The 23,007-nt window shown below is 40.1% G+C and overlaps 1 protein-coding gene across 5 annotated transcripts; it reads right to left on the bottom strand.

The window, feature by feature from the left end:
• Positions 1–432: 432 nt before the first annotated feature.
• Positions 433–22,957, bottom strand: YTHDF3 (YTH N6-methyladenosine RNA binding protein F3; the record flags this gene model as incomplete). Of its 5 annotated transcripts, none has more annotated exons than XM_083623271.1 (6): positions 433–1,574; positions 8,269–9,852; positions 12,912–12,997; positions 18,947–19,031; positions 20,725–20,749; positions 22,464–22,957. In XM_083623271.1, the coding sequence occupies 6 exons, from the start codon at positions 22,955–22,957 to the stop codon at positions 1,551–1,553; spliced, it is 2,298 nt and encodes a 765-aa protein (XP_083479397.1). In that variant the 3' UTR covers positions 433–1,550. The 5 variants fall into 5 exon arrangements, with proteins under 5 accessions (XP_083479397.1, XP_083479400.1, XP_083479399.1 ...); XM_083623274.1 differs by having other exon boundaries at positions 18,947–19,060; positions 22,464–22,525; XM_083623273.1 differs by lacking the exon at positions 18,947–19,031 and having other exon boundaries at positions 8,269–11,692; positions 12,633–12,997; positions 22,464–22,577.
• Between the last annotated feature and the right edge of the window lie 50 nt (positions 22,958–23,007).

Below are 23,007 nucleotides of genomic sequence, written 5' to 3'. Positions count from 1 at the left end.
ACTCTTGAGTATGGCTTGAATGGTCATCACCCAATGATGCTTCCAAAATTAATGGCAAAATGACTGTCACACTGTGCCAAAACAGCCATATATTCAACCAATTTATGTATAAGAACATAGCAGCCAAAAATAATGGGATCAAGCAGAGATTTGATCTCCCCAATAAACTTCAGAAACAGACTGCCAGTGAAAGAATCCAGACATGATGTAAATATTTGGGTTTGACGGATACATCAAGCATTCATACAACAGCTATTTTTCAACTTCCCCATATCTGGATTTCGTACTGATCTTAAAGAAAGCTTTCAGACTCTTCAGTATTTCATGAAACCAATACAGTTGCTTCACTTTCAAGGCAGCATTCATGTTGGTGTGCAAGTGGAAATTTTAAAATAAAAGTTTAAAAAGTAGCATAGAAAATATTCAGGTGAATATGGTACCTAGGCTTTTATTATATAGCTCTAACAGATAACATGTAAACACATCCATGAGCATACAAACTGAAACCATGGATAAACGTTTATTTCCCAAAGTATTTTGAATTGAAAGAATATCAGACTATAATATTCAGAGCTGGGAACAAACAAAATTTGAGAAACAGAGTATATGCTTGCTAAAACAAGAATTATGTTTATTTAGCTAGTGAATCACCTAGAGGAGTAAATTTTCACTTCCATGATAGCAATCTTTTCAGGCTTGCAAACACCCAGAAATAGGAATTAAAGATTTTAAGTATAGTTATAAAGGTCATAAAAAGTCTGATTTAGACTGAGGTACATGTACTCAAAACTGAGATTGAGTGGTAGCAAACAAACAGTTCCTCAGACAAATGCACTTTTTTCGGTATACATGTTACAGGAAAAAAAAGGAAATGTGCATTAATTGGTGCGGCCCACCAAGCTGCATATATTAATATTCTCTACACCAAACAGTTTGAAACAAGGGAAATGTCATTCTAATATAATTTCATGTTATAATTCATTTGGCTAAACTGCAGCTCAAAGTTGCTTTGCCATATTAAAAGTTTACTACAATAATTTTCACATGAACATTTAGACTTGAGTTTTACTCCAGGACTAAATATGGCATGATTTTGCTTTAAATTCTGTTGAATAGCTAAAAACTGACAATTAAAAAACTACATCAAAGAAAAATAAGTTGAAGCAATGTGAATCTCACATCATTGAACCACTTATGATGGTTAATTGTTAGTATTTAACAAATTCAAAGAGTTAATGAATCCTTGCATTCGTTCCATCTCCTGTGCCTTAGCTAGGATGCATAATTACAAAAGACAGCAGATACTGGTAAAAGCTTCAGGACAGAAAGTGCTTGACGAAGTTACAGTTCTCAAGTGTGTTTGGTGAGAGAGTATAAGGGCAGATGCACTGATGAGAACCATTACAAGAAGAGTCAATTTTGTGTTAAAGTGTTCAAAGATGTCACCTTAAGCAGGAACAAAGCTTTAATAACTTCTTCTTAGACATATTAGGCATTTCCAGAGTCCACATCATTAGTGTTGTAATTCTAGCAGGACCATCGCCATATAGTTATTGTTTGTTTCTATTCCTCTCCTGCAGAACAGAAGAAAGGAAAATTAGTATAGCTCTGTCATAGAAGACTTTTATTCGGTACAAGTGCTATGCGACTATAAATATTTCATAAAAGCATGGCATTAGCTTTACAGAAACATTACAGCAATCAGCTGAATTAAATGTGCAATTCTATAATCCAACCTAAGGGATGCATCCAATGGTGGCTTCCCATTCCCACAGAAACACTTGCTGCTACTGCAAGGTGAGGCATCTAGTTTTCACTAACTGCAGCCCTCTGCGTTATATTCCAAAATGTTTCCAAGGGTCTCCAAGCCCAGAGGAATTTTTTCTTGGGAGGGGGTGTCATTAGGTAAGATGGATCAATTAATATAAGGAACACTTCCACTAGCATAATCCCACTTTTTGACACAAGTCATACACAACAAATCTTTACAATTCTACTTCATCACAGAAACTTAAATGAAAGCTACAAGATGATGCCAAAGTGCTTTATAGGGCAGGAAAAAACCTCTTATAAATTGATAATCTCTTATTAAGTTTCATTGTGTCTGGTGATATCGGTGACACTTCAGAACCCTTGTAGCTTAGAAACATGTAGATACTAGCTATGCAAGGGATAATTTACAAATGGTAAATATCTAGTACCGACATTTTACCTAAAGTCACGAAGACTTGAATAGCAATTCCTGATATGAAGGGTTATATATTGTTGGCATCTGTCTCAAGAGACAACAAAGTGTGCCTCCATGGGATAAGTCAAACCATTGTGTTAGCAGCACCAAAATCACTTCCCCAGGGTGCAAGCCTAGGCAGTGGCATGGAGGTCCTGCACAGCCCAGATGGCAAGATCCCCCTCTTAGCTTTGGTCCAAAGGTAAGCTGAGCAGTATGTTTCAAATATACTATTGCCTTATTAATTCAACTGACATCCTTTTACTACCAAAGGAGTCCAGGTAGTATGTGTGATGTTATGACAAAGCTACCGATGGAAAACATGTACCCTTTATGAAACATGGTTACAGAATATGAATTCATGAACTGTTTGGAAGTAGGGTTTCCCTAGAAAATTATGCAAACTTTAGGCTCCTACTACCTAAAGTTGCTGATATTAGCCAACATGTCACTAGTGACATTTTACTTAACATTTTAAAAATACTTTGTAGTTCAGGAAAGTATGCACATTTTTAATGGAGAACATTTAGGCTTTCTATTTGATCCATGAGGTCATTTGGGGGCAAATCTAATATCATGTCAGACATGGAAGAGTTAAAGACAACTCTTTTATTTGATCTAAGTAAGGTAAAGGTAAAGGGACCCCTGGCGATTAGGTCCAGTCGTGGCTGACTCTGGGGTTGTGGTGCTCATCTCGCTTTATTGGCCGAGGGAGCCGGTGTACAGCTTCCGGGTCATGTGGCCAGCATGACTAATCCACTTCTGGCGAACCAGAACAGCACATGGAAACGCCATTTACCTTCCCGCCGGAGCGGTACCTATTTATCTACTTGCACTTTGACATGCTTTCAAACTGCTAGGTTGGCAGGAGCAGGGACTGAGCAATGGGAGCTCACCCATCGCGGGGATTCGAACCGCCGACCTTTTGATCAGCAAGTCCTAGGCTCTGTGGTTTAACCCACAGCGCCACCCAAGTACCACAGTGTTAAGATTGAAGATAAGACCTCTTTGAGAGGAAAGGGCAGCAGAGGGATCTCTCAACTTAGATGGGAGACAAGCTCTTTGCCTTCTCCTAACCCCACCTCCCATTCCAGCACTGGATGGGCAGAACGCTACCTACTATTCTTAAAGAGCAGTCAGAAGATTTATTTTTTGAAATTAATACTGTAGTGCTTAGTGCTAAGATGGGGAAACAAAATCCCTTTGAATGAAGAGGCAGATATAATTTTCTAGCCACCCCGACCCTAGTACTAGAGCGGGCTCAAAATGCATATTGTGTGTGTATGTTCCTGCCACATGTGTACATGTGGCTGCATGTATGAGTGTGTGACTGAATTTATGGATGTGTAAGAAAAGGCGTGTGTGTTCACTGTGTGCCTGTTGGAGGTGCGTTGTGATGCAGGGAGAGGGGAAAGAGATATGTGCAATTTTTCTTTGGGTGGGTGTTTGTTTTTTGTTTTAACATGCCACCATTCTTAAGAAGCCCCCAGAAGGTTGGGCAAGTTCTTATCTGGCCCTGGGACTGAAAGAGAATCCTCAATCCTGTTCTAAAGAAGTGCATGCTTCAAATAACTACAAGTGCTATGCTCTCATCTGTTCCTCAGCCCAGATGCTTCAACCCAGTTTTCAAATCCCATGCAAAATGATGAAAAACAATTAGGAATGAAGATAAAAGGTGGACTGGGCTCTTTTTTTCGGAATTTCACAAAAGCTAATCAATACACTTTTTCTTGGAACCATACTAGTAAAGGCCTTCGTTCTCCCACTGTTCCCAGTACTGCGCCTTTTCGCTTCTGAAATTTAAATTCATATACCATATAATCCTATCAGACAGAAGTTTAATTCAGCACAAAATGTTTCTCATTCAAAACTCTTTCCTTACAAACGTTTGGAACATTCAGGACTTTTACTAACATGTGTGAATTTATTATGAGCAGTCTTTCTTGAGAAATCATCAAACACTTAACTCTGAGGTAAACAATATGGGTAGCAGACAAGCAGCTAGTTTTAAAATTAGCTTACAACTATGGATCACATGGTAAACATATTTAGTGCCTGCGAGAATATTATTGTACTTGTAACAAAAATAGGGAATCAACCTGGAAACAAAAGAACATTGGACTTTTGAATCTGTGTATTAAGCAGACATCTTTCTAAGCTCTGCTTTCACAACTGTCATCACTTCCAAGTTCCCAAATATTTCTTTCAAAATCTAGTAAATTTTCTTCTCATCCTTGCTCAAAGTTTTCTGTACATACAACAGGTGTTTCTTCGGCGTAGTCACCTAGAAATTAAGATTAACTCACTATTTAATCAGATTACTGCAGATACCAATCAGTGTCATTTTGTAAATATTGAGCCTTTTCCTTGTGAAATCAAACCAAGAGTTAACAGGCAGAACCAAAATTAAATCAATTCAGAAAATTTAAATAGTTTGATGCCCTGCCTAGAACACAAAGGACTAAAACAATGTGCTGCATACATAATGGATAAAAAGGTAAAGGTAAAGGGACCCCTGACCATTAGGTCCAGTCGTGACCGACTCTGGGTTTGCGGCGCTCATCTTGCTTTACTGACTCAGGGAGCCGGCGTATAGCTTCCGGGTCATGTGGTCAGCATGACTAAGCCGCTTCTGGCGAACCAGAGCAGCGCACGGAAATGCCATTTACCTTCCCGCCGGAGCAGTACCTATTTATCTACTTGCACTTTTTGATGTGCCTTCAAACTGCTAGGTTGGCAATAACAGTTAATGGGTTTTTAGAACAGTTTTGGTTCCGATTGCACCCACTGAGCCACTTGGTGCTTAAAATGTCTCTGTGACACAAAGTGCCTGCCCTTCCAAGCTGTAAAGAGTGTGATCAGTCTTGAAAAAAGTAGTAGTAGTAAAAGTATTACCACTTTCTATGGCCTGTCTTAAGTCTATGAACTTTTCCAGGCTGACCAGCACCAAAACATTAAGTTGAGAGACGTGAGTGGAAAAAATCCTGTACAAATGTTTAGAAACAAAGAAAAAGATGACTGAGGGGACAAGAAGGAAGATATAACAAAGCAAATTTGTGTTTCTGCCTCTCTCAGACTATGCACATGATCCTCTCCCCTCCTCTATTGGTTCCTGAACCGTGTGCTTTCCTACCTCACCCTCTGGGACTCTGTTTCTCTCTCTCTCTCTCTCTCTCTCTCTCTCTCTCTCTCTGGGGCAATGTGTAGTTGTTTTTCTTCCTTCTCTGGATCTGTGCACTCTTCTGTTGAGGCTGCCTGTTGATCTCCCTCTCTCTTTCTGGGGCTGCATATGCAAGCTTTGGTATCTCGATTGGTTTAATGTGAAATGAGTACTTTGTGTCTGGCTCCTCCCAGCATGCAAGTCATTTTGTGAAGGGGAACAATCCCATGACAGCCATTTTATGACAGCACTATAATATATTCAAAATTCCCAACATGCCCATGGAACCCAACATATTAGGCACCACTGTAACCCAGTGCAATATAAAGATAGGCACAGGTTTGATAGAAACACAATTAGTAGCACTAGAATTTCTGTACTGTTCCAACAATCCAGTTACACCCTTTAAAATGAATAGAAACCCAGCAGATCAACCTATTTGTAAAATGTGTTATTTACATGAGGACAATAGGCAATAATCTTAGCAACTTGGTTGATGATGTACCCCATCTGATTTCAGGTGTCTACAACCACAAGAATAATTCCAAAAGCCATCTTGTAAATAGAACACTGGAACTAGCCTGTATATGCATCTCTAATAGCAAGTGTAATTATCTTAATAACAAGGACTGTATGAAAAACAAAGCAAACACAACCACCTGAAATGAAAGTCGAAGTAAAGAACCATTACAGAAAATTTGTAAACAGAAGAACCAATTAGTATAAACATTTAAGTTGCCATTTTGTATGCAGCATCATTACTAGACTACCCAAGGAATCCTGCTTATTTATGGAGCGTAGCTGGACTCTTCATATGTAGGTATAATTTTTTCTTCTCTTCAAACACTGCAAAACTACCTGGGCTTAAAACAAAACTGTTTATTCAGTTCCACTCTGTAGATCCCAAAAAGAAAAATCAACCATGAGAAGCACAAAAGAAATGACAACTTGGGTCAGAGACTTTTTATTCTTCAGCCTTTTCTTCTGTTCAAGGTTCTGTCACAACTTCAGCTGAGGACCAGACTTAGTGTCCCATTTGCTTTGTTAACCAATGCCATTCAATGTGAATTTAGCAATGGCTGGCTACTATGTAGCCACACCTGAATCAGAATTCTCAAACCCACTTTTGATTATGAACTGAACAGATTCTGCCCAACATCTCCTCTGCCACTGAATTCCTTGATTACAAGCAAGTTTATTTTAAGCCTTCTACAGAACTCCTAGTTAATCCCTAGTTAACTACTTGTAACACTATTTTTTCTTCTTCTGCTCCGATCCTATAAACAATGACATAGAATCCTTCTCACCAGCTTCCTATGGAAGCTTTTTGTGGTGCACAGAGGAGACCTGGAATGGGGACACAGGGTATTTCTCCTGCTCTTAAAGGAGAATCCATCTACTATTTATTTACAATAATTCCTCCTTCCATTTGAACAGTACAGGAGCTTACAAGTTCATACACTGTACACAGCCTTTTCCAGCAAGTTGACTCCATCAGCAGCTAGCAGGGTATGTAGCTAACAAGAGTAAAACTGAATTACTGTGTTGTGAAATGATGCATGTCTAAAAAGTGTGTCGCCAACATGAAAAGTTTGGAAAGCTCTTGTGTAAGGAGTGATACCTGAATTTGTTTATTTTCATCTTCCTTCTTCATCCATTTTTCCTTTTGTACTGCTCCTAAGAGTCTGTGTGTTTAATTTTTATTGTAAATCACAAAAACACTCAGGTCTTCATAAATAACATTTGGTATGGGACAAGATACCTTGGATTGGCATGTGCTTACAGCAGTAAGTACCTATGGAATAAAGTGGGGTCCACAGGTTGACAGCAAGTGCCTGTTTTGCATATAGAACAATCCACGATCAACGCCTGGCATATCCCACATAAGAAGGGAGAAATTTCAAGTCTCTTCCCAACTCTTTATTCTCCCCTAAGATAACTAGGTCATCATAAGAATCAGCCCTGGGTTGGGTTAATTTAATTCTGCGTAAATGTTGTTTGGGTTATAGCCAAATGATGCCCCTTTACATATGAAAGGCTCTTTGATCCAGCAGAGCCTTCAAGGACTGAAGCTGTTCTAAAGGGTTCTTCAACCTTGCAAAGCAGGCTGGAGGGCTGCAGAGGGGCCAGGAAAAACACAATTTTGCCTTGACCCCTGGAAGGTTCCACTGCATCAAAGTGCCTTCCATCAGGAGAAACACATTGCCTGAATACAGCCCTTTCTATTTGTCCTGCCAGGCACATTTGATAAGAAATGTTTCACAAAAAAGTAACTACAAAGGGTCAAAACACATTTAAACTCATGTTGACATTTTCTTTTTCTTTCCTATGCATCTCTATGAGAAGCAAGTCCTACTGAGTTCAATGGGGCTTACCACCAAGTAAATGGGCGTAAGTCAGCAGTCTAAATTCCTAACAGAAAACAAGCTCTCAATTTCTGTGTTATGTGGCTTTTTCTATGCATCTAAAAAAATTGTACTATTACAACAGCTGAAGCATGTGGACATCACAACTTCCATATACATATTTTTTGTTTAAATGTCACAAAACAAAAATGGCAATGAAATGATTTAAGGAACAAGTACCATTTGCTACTGAAACTATTAAAATACATATTTTTTCCATCTACTGTCAACGAAGTTTAGTTACTTAGCTGAAGGTTTTAATGCAGAAGTAAAATGCTATGAAGAACAGAAAATTGTATTTGCAAATGTGCTTGCAAGGAAGTGTTGTTGAGTACGTTACATGCCTTGGCCTTTACCATCTAAACCCATTTCTAATTACCTTTTGTTTTACATATTAAAAAACCAAGCTGCTCTGTCTTTAAAAAAACCCCAAACTCCAAAAAGCATGAACAAAGTTTATAACATTAGATTCTTACCCTACGCATGGCTTCCTCCTCCTCTTGACGCTTTTCATAATGTGCAAAGTCATCAAAGATTGAGGTGGTATGCTTGAAAGTAGCAATTATTTTAAGCACTTGCTTGGCTTTTTCTAGGGGTACTTCTTGAGTGTCCCTCGAGTTGGTAACGGGTTTGTTGTCATTATTTTCCAAGCGAATGTGCCGCAGCTGGTTGTTAGGAACGTCTTTAACAAAGATCCACTTAACATCAAACTTCCCCTTCCATTTATCCTGAGACCAGACTCCAGCATATGCATTGTAGTCCACCACAGACTTCATCTCAGCTACTCCGCAGAAGTGTCCACTGCCATTCACACTGAAAAGTAAATAGAGTGGGCCTTTTCCATTCAGTGAACGGTAGGCAGCATCCAAGCGCTTATTACCATGCTCAGTACTACACCAGATAGAATACTTAATGGAGCGGTGTATATCATCCTCCGAATAGCTTTTGATTATAAACACACGACCGTTCTTCAGATTCCAATCAAAGTCTTTGGGATTATAGTTATTTATGGCCTTTAGTTTCTCCAATACTGGGTGCACTTCTACACCAGAAGGTGAAGAGCTAACTGGTATAACACCTATACCATAGTTTTCATTGCCAGCTCCATTGCTCTGATTGAAGCCTACACCCCTATTGCGAGGAGCCACCCAGCGATTTTGCAGCTGCTGCTGCTGCAGCTGATGAGGCGGAGCCTGTTGCTGAGGTCCTTGTGGCGGCTGAGGCGGAGGCTGCTGCTGAGGCAGTTGGCTTTGCACCATTGGAGGAGGCTGAATTAATGGCTGAGGCTGCTGCATTATAGTCTGAGGAGGCAGTACTGGTTGGGTTGGGGGAGCTTTTACCACAGACCCTTTGTCATCCCAAGTTCCAATATTCATGTTGTGTTTTATAGGGGGAGGTGGTACCGCAGGGCCCCCAATTCCCACATTACCTTTAGGCTTAAGTTTTGGCTGAGGCTTAGCAGGCTTCCTAGCAATGGCAGCCCATGAGGTTGGTTTAGGTGCTGAACTGCTAACCGCAGGCACACTATTTGCTGCAATGCTTGTCATACCTGTACTACTCAGAGCGGAACCAACTGTTTTCGTCACAGCGACTGTCATATCACCACCAATTTTCAGTCCAGTCATGCCTTGCTCAATGCTGCTAATACCAGGCACCTTGTTCAATGTATCGTTGCCAAATCCAGCCTGTCCATCGGCTATTGCTCTACCAAGAGAGCTAGGTGGGTAGCCATAGCTGCTGCTGTAAGCAGAGCTTTGAGTCGATTGTCCCTGAGATCCACTTGTCCCCCATGTGGAGAAATCTGCATTCCCAGGGAAAAAATTAAATCCATGCTGACCAAGGAATGGAGGGGTGTTTCCTAAAGCCCCAGGTTGACTAAAGACACCATCAGGGATGTAGTGGTGTTCACCATTGCTCATCTGTCCGTAAGTTGTCAAGTATGGCATTGGAGGATCTCCTGCTGTGGACCATGCCGCTTCACCCAGAGAGTACGGAAATCCAATGGATGGAGCATAATAACTAGGCATGTATGGGTCTGACATTGGTGGATAGCTATTATTCTGCAGGAAAACATATCAGTGTAAGAATCATTCTATTGCTATATCTACATTCTTTGCCTATAAATATGCATTTATGGACATCTGAAGCAAATTTCCAACACAGTTAGAATTTTAAACAGAAAAAAATTCAAGCAAAAAGATCTAAAAGAGATACCTTCGTTATCTTTAATCTCACATACAAAACCAAAGTAATTACAGCCTACACCGTTTTAATTAATATAACACAATTAAAAGTGCTTAGAGCAATTAAAAATTTCTCTTCCATCCCCAATCAGGAGTGCTTTTCCTGTTTTTTATCAGGATGTCATTTTATTTCTTTTATTCCTATAAGCAAATTCCTGTCCTATTTCTAGGCCTCTCTCCTATGCTGAACAGCTGATCAAAGATTCAGCACTGACCATGACCATTACCCCAACATGTATGTGTACCAACATTCCCCTGAGAAACCTGCCTCTGGTATACAGATAAGGTTCAGTGTATATATTTAACAACTCATCATGTTCCTTGCCAAGCTGTAAATAAGTTCACCCTGCACAGTGAAAAGGAACTTCAAGTACTGATAAACCCTGTCACCTAGCTCACTTGAAACCAGGGGTAGCTAACCTGAGGCCCTCAATATGATTTTGGACTCCCAGTTCCCACCAGTCAAAGACAGCATGACCAATGGTCAGAGATGATAGTCCAATAACATCTGAAAGGTAATGGTTAGCTACATTTGTTGTAAAAAATAAAAGAACACCTCTATATGAGCAAACAAGGAAGTTCTTATAAGTGTGAGGGTTCCTTTTGGGCTGCCCATGTGCCACCCATGACTAGCATTTGCAAGAAAGGTAAAAAAAAATTGCTGATTTATTTGGTCCAGATCCAATTCCTAATTCACTTAGCTTGCTCTGATTGTTCAATCTTGAATTAATATTTGAATGTTCTGTGTTTGGCATTTTGAGTCTTGCCACTATTATTTTCCCAATAACAAAAAATAGAAAATGCAATTATCTGCTCTATGTATACATAAAGAATATTAAACTCCAAAGTTTGCATAAACTATGCCACCCTTGGCGTAGCTGGATCCTTCCATTTGCAAAAGCAACCAGTACCCAGCAGAAGCTTTCCAGTGGAGGGAGAGACGTGATTTTTGCCCCTGGAACTGCCACACTTTTCTAGAGAATCAGCCAAACCTCCAAAACAGCTTTTCAGGGAAAGGCAGAGGGAAGGAGAAATCAGCAAAGTCACTTCCCACTACAGAGCAGAACTCGAATTCAAGAATGGATCAAACCCAAAAGGTTTTATCAGCTCACTCATCTACAAGTGTCTGTTTTTCAAAAGGTTGTTTGAGTGCTGGCTCAAGTAATTAATGTATGTTCTTGCCTAGCAACTGACTGGCTGCAAGGCCATTTGACACCAAAAGGAACTGGCCCAATAAAAAGCACCACATATTCTTTGCATTTCTTACTCACCATGCAAATTTAGGCATACAAAACCACTATCAACTGTATAGAAGGTTGGGCATAAGGATATAAACTGTTTCTCCCATCACAGTACACACATACAAAATGATAGAAATACCACTTTCTTTCCAAATACCTTGCCCCAAAGCCTCTCAACATGCATCTTCTGTAAGCAAAAATTCCCTGAAATGGAAGAATCCTTGTTGGACTTGAAACTCATGTAAGAATTCAGAAAGGGAGCAGAAAATCAAAAGCTAACCAAAGGCTGAATCATAAGAAAAATGACTGGACTATTAACTCCTTCTCCATCCATTCCCAACTGCTGAAGGAAATGGTATGGGATGTAGCACTGTAGGCTGCTACAGGAGTAGGGCATGAGATTTGTGTATTGTATTCTATCTTGTCATCCTGGAAATGCTGTTGAAGGTCAATTTTCAAATATTTTAAATAAATCAGCCTTTTCTATGCAGAAAAGTCCTATGCAAACAGATGCAGTCATTTAGGGCCTACCCCCCACCACCCTGGGTCTTGAAAAATCACTTCATTTCAGCATTAACCCTTTTCAGTTATAGTTTGCACAAAGTTCAGTTAGGAGGAAAACAGTAACTCTTAAGATACCTGACAAAAAGGGAGAGTTGGCGGACATAACAGATGTGTGCAAGATTATGCACTCAATGGAGAAAGTTGAGTAAAGAGAAGGCCTTCTCTCTCATATCCAATGAAGCTTACTATTTAAAGTTTCAGGATACACAAAAGAAAGTACTTCTCACAGCACGTAGTTAAAATAAGGAATTTATTTCCACAATATGTAACTATGTCCGTCAAACTGGATTGTTTTAAAAGAGGATTAGACCAGGCATCCCCAACCTGCGGCCCTCCAGATGTTTTGGCCTACAACTCCCAAAATTCCCAAGCTAACAGGACCAGTGGTCAGGGATGATGGGAATTGTAGTCCAAAACATCTGGAGGGCCGAAGGTTGGGGGTGCCTGAATTAGACAAACTCATGGAGGATCAGGTTACTAGCCATGAGAGCAACATTCTACCTCACTGTTTGAGATAGCAAGTGTCTGAAATACCATTTGCTGGTAATCATAGGTGGGCAAGTGGTGTCATGCTCATGTGTGGCTTGTGGACTTCCCACAGGCATCTGGCTGATCACTGTGAGAACAGGCCATTAGACAAAGTGTGTCTTGTGCCTGATCCAGTATGGTTCTCATTCTTTAATTTGGGTTGAATACAAAATGTGGAATTTACAGCTCTAAAACATGTTGTGTCTCTTGCTTGGGACATTAAAACTCAGAATTGTGCCATCTGCTGAACAATGATTTTGCAACCAGTTCTGTGCACACACAACAGGTATGCTTAATTTAAGATAGATTTAATTAAGCTTAAGTGGATCCCTCTGCTTAAAGTAACTTCGCTCACTTGGAACCTAACTTGTACAAATCCATTTAGCACTGTTTAAGAGATTTACAAATACTATGAAAACTTACAATGGTCTGTTATAAAACCATTAAAACTGTTTTGTGTTACTTGCTTATTATAAAGGAATAACCAACTAAAAACTATACTCACTAGCTTACAAGAAAAGGTGCATTCTTGTAAATACTCACCTGATTTGTCTGGCTACTTAGATATGGCTCAAAATCATCATCATTTACTGCATCCTTTTGATGAATCGAACCGTTTTGCACTGAAACTGAAACATAACTGAAATTAGACATCTTCTAGAAATCCTATACCTAACTTTTTAGTTGTTAAAAACACATGATGGAAAAAAATGTTTCAAAAACCAGAATATTTCTTTAGGAGGCAACAACACACTACAAGCATCCTAGAATTCAAAAAACCAATAGCAGCCTATGGATGCCATCCGACTTTGCTGTCTGTTGAAGGTGTTTTTGGTGCTTGAATTTTTGTTGCTCTGTTATTGGGTTGCTGTATAACTTTTGGTAATGCATTGCTCCTTTCTGATTTTATGGTGTGCTTTGTACTTTTACATTCTGTAAGTCACCTGGAAACCTTTGATGTGTCAAACTAATTGAATATTATTATTTAAGTTATCAATGAAGTTAACCCAAGACCAACTTGTAGTAGGACTTATTCAGCCCTATTGAATTAGAAGAACATCAAACGGGTGACTTTGAAAATATGGCATAAAATAAAATGTTAAAAAATGTACCTGCTGGCTAGATGATCTTGAGTGTAGTGAAAGAAAATATTAAGATTAGATTACCACTATATGAAGCCTCTCAAGTAGGGTTGGGTGATCGTCCAAAACTGGTTTGAAGTTCGCATCATGATAATTGTTTCATAATATTTGAGCTGGCAATATATCACAAATTACAATGTGTGTAAGGACTAGGCGATATCTGGTTTTCAACATCGTGGTAACTCAACAGCTAAACATTGTGATAACTCACCAGCTTAACACTGTAATGTTATCAGCAGCTAAGCCTCACAATATCACCAGCGAAGCATTGCAATCTACCACAATTTCTGAAATAAGGAAGGAACTATACAGAGGCGAACAGGACAATGTCCTGGCAACTGCTAGTACTTAAGGGACTAAAACGGATAGTCCCAGATTATTTGTTATCACTGTGACTCATCACCATACTTTGGATTGTCCTGAATGCCACGATTTGGTAGCCAATCCCAAAACCAAGAGTCTTGTTTGGGTGGATTTTGGCTTGCCTGCTGCTGAAAGTGACCATGAAGCGATTGATAATATCCTCATTTATTAGTTTTAGACCCTTAAGTAGTAGCAGATGCCAGGACATTGTCCTGTTTGCCTCTGTGTAGTTCCATCCTTATTTCAGATGTTGCAATATATCGAGATGTTTAGCTGGTGATATACTGCAATATTGATAACCCAGTCCTACTCTCAACAGAAAGAAGGTAATTCATAGGAGTGGACTTTTTGTCTAGTTATATGTATTAAAACTGAAGTTGAAGTTTTATGGATTCATATGCAAGCATAAATATTAGATTTAACTGCTCTGTTCAAATAACTTCAACTAAGCACTTTCACATACCATCGTCTGCAGGTATACTTAACTGGCATAATTTTCCAATATAAAATATTTGGACAGTGAACCATTTTTCCTGTCATCCTAAGGGAACATTGTAAATTCAACACCTCAGATGGGAAACCTACAGAAAGCAGGGAAACCAACTCTCCATAGTTAAGAATGGAATAGTCTAAAAAGTGCTTGACTGTTGAAATATCACTTCTAACATAGCTAGAAACAATATAGTATATTTGCAGCAATTGTTGACTTCAAAAATGAAATTTGCAGACACCTTTATTAATAGAGCTCTATGCAGAGTACGCGATACAAAGGTTTTCTACCTGAAAATAGCAAAAATGCAGTCAAACATTTTTAGTAAGCCAGTTCTAGTTAAATTCAAGCAAATAAAGTGGAAAAGCAATACAAACTAGCTCTACAGATTAATCATTCACAAACAAACACACACACACACACACACACACACACACACACACACATATATCCTCCTGTTTGTATGTTCCTACTATTCTCTGCAACAGAATTAGAGCACAAGCACAGCTTTCAAGGCAGACATGCACACACAAGCTAGAACTTTGCCTTGGCATGACCTACTTTTCCAATAATGTAACATGAATCTAGTTTTGTTTACCTTGTCAGCAATAGGGTTCTCACCCCACCCCACAGAGCAATTCCTAATACCAAATACAAAGAATGTATTTGCAAAGAGCAATGGTAACACTTTTTTTACATGTGAGCTGAAAACCCAGGACTTCTACAGGTGCACTGCAGTAAACCTGCCACATAACCAGTCACAATAAAAGCAGGTTTTGTGCTTCTTGACAGTAAACAAGACCCAGAGATGTTCTGAGCATTTACAACATAAACTCTGCCCTCTAAGTAACTAAGATGGACTCATGAGAACTTAGGTTTCCAATTTCACATTGCAGACACAAAGTCCAGCTGTATTGTGTAGCTCATCCAACCAATCATAAGGTCCAAAGTACTACATATGCATATATATTAGTAAGAATATGGCAGCTTAAAGCTTAAAGTTTTTTTGGGGGGGGATTATGCCCTGCACACACACAGGGTGGAAAACTGTGCAATAATTTTTGGGGGTGGGGCACAACAAGGACACTTAAAGATCATCAGGATTTCCTAGCATTAAAAAAACCCCTTACCTTCAGGTCCTTCACATCATATGCAAAGTAACTTGCGAAATGTAATTTGTATTCACTGTGTTTTCAGAGCTTTGTGGCGTTTTTAATTTTGCTTAGAAGAAAAACAACCATCTGCCCCATGCATTTCACACAGATTTTTCAAGGAGTCAATGCACCTAATAAAATTTATACTTTGGCTAGTTACGTTGTTATTCATATTTGTGTATGAAGAACATAGGTGGTCTGAAACTGAAGACTGCAGTTGAAAACTAGTGTCCAAAACTTTGGATCACTAACTCAATTAAAAACCACCCACAAAGCTATGAAGCTGCATACCATTTCTGCAGCATCTACACCCAGATAGCTAATATGTTCAGCCATACTTCTAACCGAGCTGCCCAAGTGTTCTTCTTGGTGCAAGAATTCCTGTTTGCACTTTTTAGACAGCTATTTCACTTAACTGTAGAGAAAACTCTGGAGAACCATAAAAGACCCAAACTAGACAACAGCAAAACATCACTTCCTGTGGATGAGATAGTCTCATCTAAAAGCAACAGGAGCTATTCCACATCTAAAACCTTTCCTGCCACAAACAAATTTCCATCAATTTATCTTTTAAGAGTCCATTCTTTCCTGCATCTCCGTCATTCTTCTCCAATAAGGAAAGATGAAGTAGCTTCATCAGATCCTCTGAAAAAAACAGTGCCAAAAGTCTACCACTTTTGAAACCCTATTCAATGTTACAAAAAAAAAGAAGAAGAAGAAGAAGAAGAAGAAGACAGTAAGCCAGCAAGCCAGCAATCCACATTCACAGCAGATGATGTGCCCCACCCCCACATTTCCTGTTGCAATGATTTAAACATTTTTTGGGGGAAACTTTGGCCTCCCCCCCTCCAATGACAACGGGTAGATCACTGCCAGTTATTTTATACTAGGAGTAGGTTGTGGTCTAATCTAAACTCCACGTTCTTTCCTCATTCACTTCTGTGTTCATTAGAAAAGGTGAAACTTTTGTCCATGCCCAAAACATTCCCTTAATGCTACTAGATTCTCTGAGCATTGGTCTTTTTGTTTGTGTTTTTGAAAGTGGCACTTTCACATGAAGCAGACAAAGTTATAGAATACCTCAAGAAGGAAGTGAACAGAGAAGACAGTAAGCCAGCAAGCCAGAAATCCACATTCACAGCAGATGATGTGCCCCACCCCCACAATTCCTGTTGCAATGATTTAAACATTTCGAAAACACTGATTATATCCCCAAATATATGCAAAATAAGGAAATGTGGCATTTTAGTTCATTAGTACAATACATTCCAAATCTGACTGCAGAAGCAAGAGAAATGTGGTGAGGGAGAAAGAAGGGCCCTTACTTTTGTTAAATTGGGGCTCTGCAGCCCTGGGCACAGCAATGGGCTGGATAAGAGTCAATGAAGCTGAATTGTATCAAGATGGAGATCCTGTAGGTGACTACTTTCCAAATCCAGAATGTAGGCAGTTTATCTGATCTGTATTGGGTGCTCCTGTACCTATAGTTGTCACTGGAGTCCCAGGTGACTACAGCCTCAGGGACCACCTTTTACCAGCTTCAGTCATTACTCCAGTTGTAGCTAATCCTGGCCAGGGACAGCCTGGCTACAGTGACCCGTGCATTGGAATAGAGAGTCAATTACGGTAATGTGCTTTCTGTGGGTCTACCCTCAAAACTGGTCTGGAAGCTGCAGTTAGCACAAAATGTAGTTGCTAAGTTACTGGCCATGAGACTGCAACTCCACCGTTAAAGGAACTGCACTGACTGCCAATTTGCTATCAAGCCGTGTTTTGGGATTTGTTATTAAACAATTTGGAACCAGGTTATCTGAGAGAACACTTTCCTCTAGACAAGCATGCCCTGCCAGTAAGAACATCTGCAGAGGCCCTTCTGATTGTGCCACAGCATGCAGATAGCATTAACCAGGACAAGGGCCTTTTCTGTGACAGAGTCCACACTCTGGAATAAACCCCCCCCCCAAATAAGAAATGTGCCAATAGTGGTGCAATTCCCCCCTTTTTTGTTTGTTTTATATAGCTTTTGGTGGATACGGATTCCAACAGCTATGGAATTTTAAGAATGTTTATTGTCTGATTATTTTCATTTTCTTTGTATTAAATTTTATGGTATTGGTGCATTGAGTTGCCCGCCTAACAGGTGGTATTTAAATATCAAAATAAACAGATGCAGAAAAACTCAAAACCTTCTCCAGTATCTCATCAGAGAAAAGACAGCCATTTCTCCTGTGACTAAAGTGATAGCATGTTTGAAAGAGACCAACCCTGTATTGGAAAAGAGGGAGTTACATACTAGCAATTTTCCTCAAATAGTAAAATGTACTTTAAAAGGAATTATGAACTCAGAAATAGTTATCAGCCAGTATAGTGAAGTTCTGTATGTATTTATGCTGCAAAATAAATTTGTGTCCTCCTCTAAATGAATTATTGAATTGCAAGTTGAATCTTAATAATCAAATCATTTGATTTACAGGAAAACACATGCTATCTCCACAGTTACTAAAGGTGTATTTCAAGTACAGTTTTATGTTTCATGTCTCTCTTCTTTGGAACGGGGAATACACCACTAAAACCAAGGCATCACTACCAGCAAATCAATGTCTTATTCAGTGACATATGTACAGCTAAGACTGCAATTCTATGCACACTCAAATGGGAATAATAAATTTGTCAGTTTATAAAAAATATTTGCACCTTATTTTGCTGTATGAAGCTTAGTGATATTTTGCCGTTACCACAACCCTTGGAGGTAAGTTAGGCTGATAAACAGTGCCAGTGAGCTTCATAGATCAGAAGGGATTTCAACCACAGTTTCAGACATTTAAGTCCAATGCTCTAGCTGCTGTACTACACAGACTTTCAATATGTTCCTTAGTAAGATTATGAATTCTCATTCACTGAAGAGATAAAAAAAAGCAGGGGGAAACAGCTACTGGAGATACCTTAGGCATAGTATGGCTATGACAAGGCACAAGTGAAAGTGCTTAATCTTTAGCACAAGACTCTTCTCATCTATATGTGCCTAAACCATGGGATCTTTTCTTTTGGATGCTGGCGGCTGACATGTTGTCCTGAGAAACCCCAACAAAAGAAATAAGGTGAATAACAATCAGGACAGGCATCTCAATTATGGGCACTCCAGTTATAGAATAGCCTACTAAGGCTACTTAAGTCCCAGGGTAAAGATCAGGCCTTTTAAATAACTTGTGTAATCTGGGCCTTTTTTAAAATCAATGCTTTTAACTTTGGTATTGTGGTGAGTTTTGTTTTCTTGTATTTATTATGCTTTTGATGTTATGCCTAATTCTGTATTTAAGTTGTTTTTATCTTCAGATTAAGTCGAGAACTCTTATGGATCAGCATACAAAAGTCATTAATATTAAAGACCACTAAACCAAACAGGAGTTGATTCTAAGTAAATATGCATACCTAAAATACAAGCCTTCAAGCACAGGATGGGGGGAGAGGAGAACCAGAGTAGGGGAGTAGCTGAACTGCTGGTTAGAGATCTTTCCTGCCGAGACAAGATTCAATCTAGCTTCTCTTGTTGATATTAACGTGATATAATGGAAACAAAAAAACTTTACATTGATTGACAAAGCAGATTTGGATCACATCTGGGGGATTTAAAGGGGAATTCCCTTTTGCAATTGGAAATTCATTCATACAATGTTGGCAAGTGAACCTATCCACTGGGAAGTTCACTTCTTTGCTTGTCTTTAATCTACGGAAAATTACCGTATTTTTTGCTCTATAAGACTTACTTTTTCCCTCCTAAAAAGTAAGGGGAAATGTGTGTGCATCTCATGGAGCAAATGCAGGCTGCACAGCTATCCCAGAAGCCAGAACAGCAAGAGCGATCCCTCTTGCTGTTCTGGCTTCTGAGATTCAGAATATATTTTTTTCTTGTTTTCCTCCTCCAAAAACTAGGTGCGTCTTATGGTCTGGTATGTCTTATAGAGTGAAAAATACAGTAAGTACACTAAAGTATCCCAATGAAGATGTGATGTAAAGTGCACATGTGAAACAGCTAAAATTTTAGTTCAATAACTGAACAGTTCTCAATATTTGAGAAAGATTGATCCTATGGACCCAAACAATTTCACCCTTTGTTAAGCTATGACTAGGTAACTGCCTATGACCATATAATGTTTAGCAAGCTTTATCTCTCACTTCTAACAAAATGGAGTCCTTAACTCTCCCATATATATATTTTAGCAGTATAGCTATATGCAGATGTTCAATTTTTTAATGAGCTGCCAAAAGCTTGGGATAAAGAATACACTAAAGATTAAAGTATACCATGATGCTATCCTGTATGCAGAGATAAATGACATGCTACATTCACTTTTTGTTTCATTTGCCAGTATGTCTCAGTTTAAGGAGGACTCAAAATTCTCATGCACATATGCTCCACTCATCATCAGTTTAGCACACTTGCTACTAGGCTAAATGAAGAACCATTCCTACAATACCATGCACATAAGCACAATTATTAACCCTTCATATACAGAAACATTTTTGATGGTTTTTCACTACCTTTTTGTTCTGGCAGGTATTTAACTGTCTTCTTGTTTTATGGTCTTCTTATAATCTCATAAAGTGCACTGTTGCTTATCTACTTTTATTGGAATTTTAATAGCTTTACGTTTTGCTTTCCGGTTTAATTTTTAGCTGATTTTAATAGGTTGTACTACTCAGAGTCTGATTCATATATGACTCTATACTCTTGGCTGAGTATAAAGCATTCTGACAGCACAATTCTATCTACACATGACTACTCAGATGTCCCACTGAGTTCAACATACGTGGGAATAGACTGGTGCCTGAATTACTCTATATAATGGGAGGTATTCAGCTAAATAATTGCATGAGCAGAAGAGGAATTCCCCTGCCCCCCCCCCCACCAATCTGTTCTGAGGGTTCCTCAGAAATATGGGGACAACACAGGAGAAGTCCTGATATGCAAATAGAAGCTGTTGCAGAATCAATATATTAAAAATGATGTAACACAAAAAAATGTTGGGAAAATCCACTTTATAAGTGAAAAAAATGATTCACTGTCTGGTGCAGTCTCATGACTACTACTACTACTCCAGTATAAACTGTCAGCTGAATGCATCTGCTACACTTAACTGTCTACTACAGAGAAATCATTGAATAACTCTATTCATGTCAGTGAACCTAACACAGAAGAATCAACTTACCTTTATTTCCCTGTCCTTTAGGTCTCTGTTAGTGATAAAACAAGAAAAACAAACAAACAAAAATTAGAGGAACCAAACATTAAAGTTATCACAAAGCTCAAATAATTTTGATGATTTTAAGATACCCCAAGATGGTAAAATACAAGCCATTTTATTAAAAAGAAAGAACTATGACTTAAGTGCTGCAAGCTGATGCATTCTAAATTCTGTTTATTGGGATTACTGGTAGACTCCCAATATTACTGTACACATTAAGAAACCTAACTACAGTTTACCATTCAGAAACAAAATGGAACAGTCATCCGATATTTATGTGTGGCACTATAAAAAGTATAATCAGATGATTTTGTAGAAGCTAAACTCTTCACTGTACTATGCCCGCTTTTATTTCTTAAACCTATGCATGTATTGCTATTATCAAATCAGTTATAAAAAGGTGCCTGTAAAATGCAAAAAATATGCAACAAGGACCGAATAGCATGTTCTGGTGAGGTATAGGCCACTCCCATTTTAGGCGCAACCGATATGTGCATGATCGTGCACACGTGCCGAACCTGGAAACGTTAGAAAGATGTCATTGAAATGTCACTAAATGGGTAGAATGGGTGTTTGTAGACTTTTTCAATTAGTTTCCGATTTCACACAAATGCGTAATGACCTGGAACGCAACCCCCACACAAATGGGGTGTTGCCTGTACTGTTGCATGCCCCTAGTCCTGTACCTTAAGAATGCTACACTTCAATGCTGAATAAAATCAGAACTGTTACATCAGCTAGCCATATTGCGGACTATACTATTTATTACATACCATGTTAAAATATTTTTACTTCGTTAAGTGCATTTCCCTGCCCCCAAATAAACCTCCCATTACAAACAATTCCTGTTTCCCTCTGTTTTCACATAGACTTTATGACTCTGACCCTGCAATGACTTTTGAAAATTACTCAATCCTGACAGAATGAAGAAAAACCTGTACTAGCTGAAGAGCCAATACTAAAAGCAAGTATTTTCAAAAGTGACATTCCAGGTTTAAAAATGAAACTTGTGCAGACATGGATTCTGGTTTGCAAGATTTCTCTCCCAAGTTAACGTTCACCAGAGACCTCCATTATCTGCTCTCAGCTGCAAAAATAATGTTTACACGGGGGGGGGGGGGGCAGAAGGGTGAGACTGAGAGGATCAAGACTAGAAAAACAACCATGGGGAGAATTGGTGAAGGAATTGGGAGGGGGGATAAGGAGATCAGAAAAGGGTGAAAGAAAGAAGTGTAATAGCTGCATGGAAACAAAATAAGCAGATACGGAAACACGCATGAAAACATGCCATCAATAAATGAAACGCAAAGAAACATATAACCGCAAGAACGAGATACGAGAGGCAGCTGCACTACGAAGGAGGTTTAACGGTGGCCGTAAGGATCCCTCCAAGTCCACTTGCGAGGGAAAACCGAAGGCGGCACAGGAAAGCGGGCAGAGGGCGAAGCTGGCGCGGAAAGCGAAGGCGCCCCCGGAGAGGCAAAGGCCTGCTCGTGAAGAGAAGCAACGGGTTCGCCTCACGGCCCCCGCGGGGAGGCCCCAGGCCGAGCGGCCTCCAGGCCTGCGGAGGGGGCGGGCCTGGGAACAGGGGAGGAGCCGCACGGCCTCGGATGTAGCGGGCGCGGATCCCCGCTATGCCCAGAGGAAGGAGGGCGGGACGGGGTGAGGAAGGGGAGGCCGAGCCATCCTCCCGGAGACCGTACCTGGTCGACGCTGGTGGCTGACATTCTTCACGGGGAGCCGCAATCCCCTCACCCCGCTCCGCTTGGGCCTCCTCCTCCTCCTCCCGCTCTTCCTCAATTCCCCGCCGCCGCCGCCGCCTTTTCCGCCGCTCTCCCCGCCGCCGCCTGACTGTCTCCGCAGCCCGGGCACTTCTAGTCTGCTCGGCGCCTCCGAAAGCAACCAGCTGGACACAGCTCGGCTTCCCTCCCCTGCTCCGGGCTCCGCTTTCCCACAATGGCGGACGCGCTCCGGATCCTACTTCCGCTCCGCGGCGCCCTGACCTTCCGCTCTCCCCCCTCCCTCTACCACTGACGACATTGCAGCCGACTTTTCCCTTTCCGTCCCCGACTCCTATCACGTGGTTCCGAAGACGAGGGCGGGGGAAACGGCCGTCCGTCGGCGCGCGCGCTCGCCTCTTAAATGTCCCGTATGTTAAACAGCCCGAGCAAATAGCGACGGCGCGCTTGCGCGGCATTTGTCGAATTGCGGAGGTGGGGGGGTGAAGTGGAGGAGGAGGAGGAAGTG

This window comes from Podarcis filfolensis (assembly GCF_964270895.1).
Source record: "Podarcis filfolensis genome assembly, chromosome: 7".
Classification (NCBI taxonomy): domain Eukaryota; kingdom Metazoa; phylum Chordata; class Lepidosauria; order Squamata; family Lacertidae; genus Podarcis; species Podarcis filfolensis.
The sequence above is the reverse complement of the archived record's forward strand: the minus strand, read 5'-3'. Positions and strand labels throughout refer to the sequence as shown.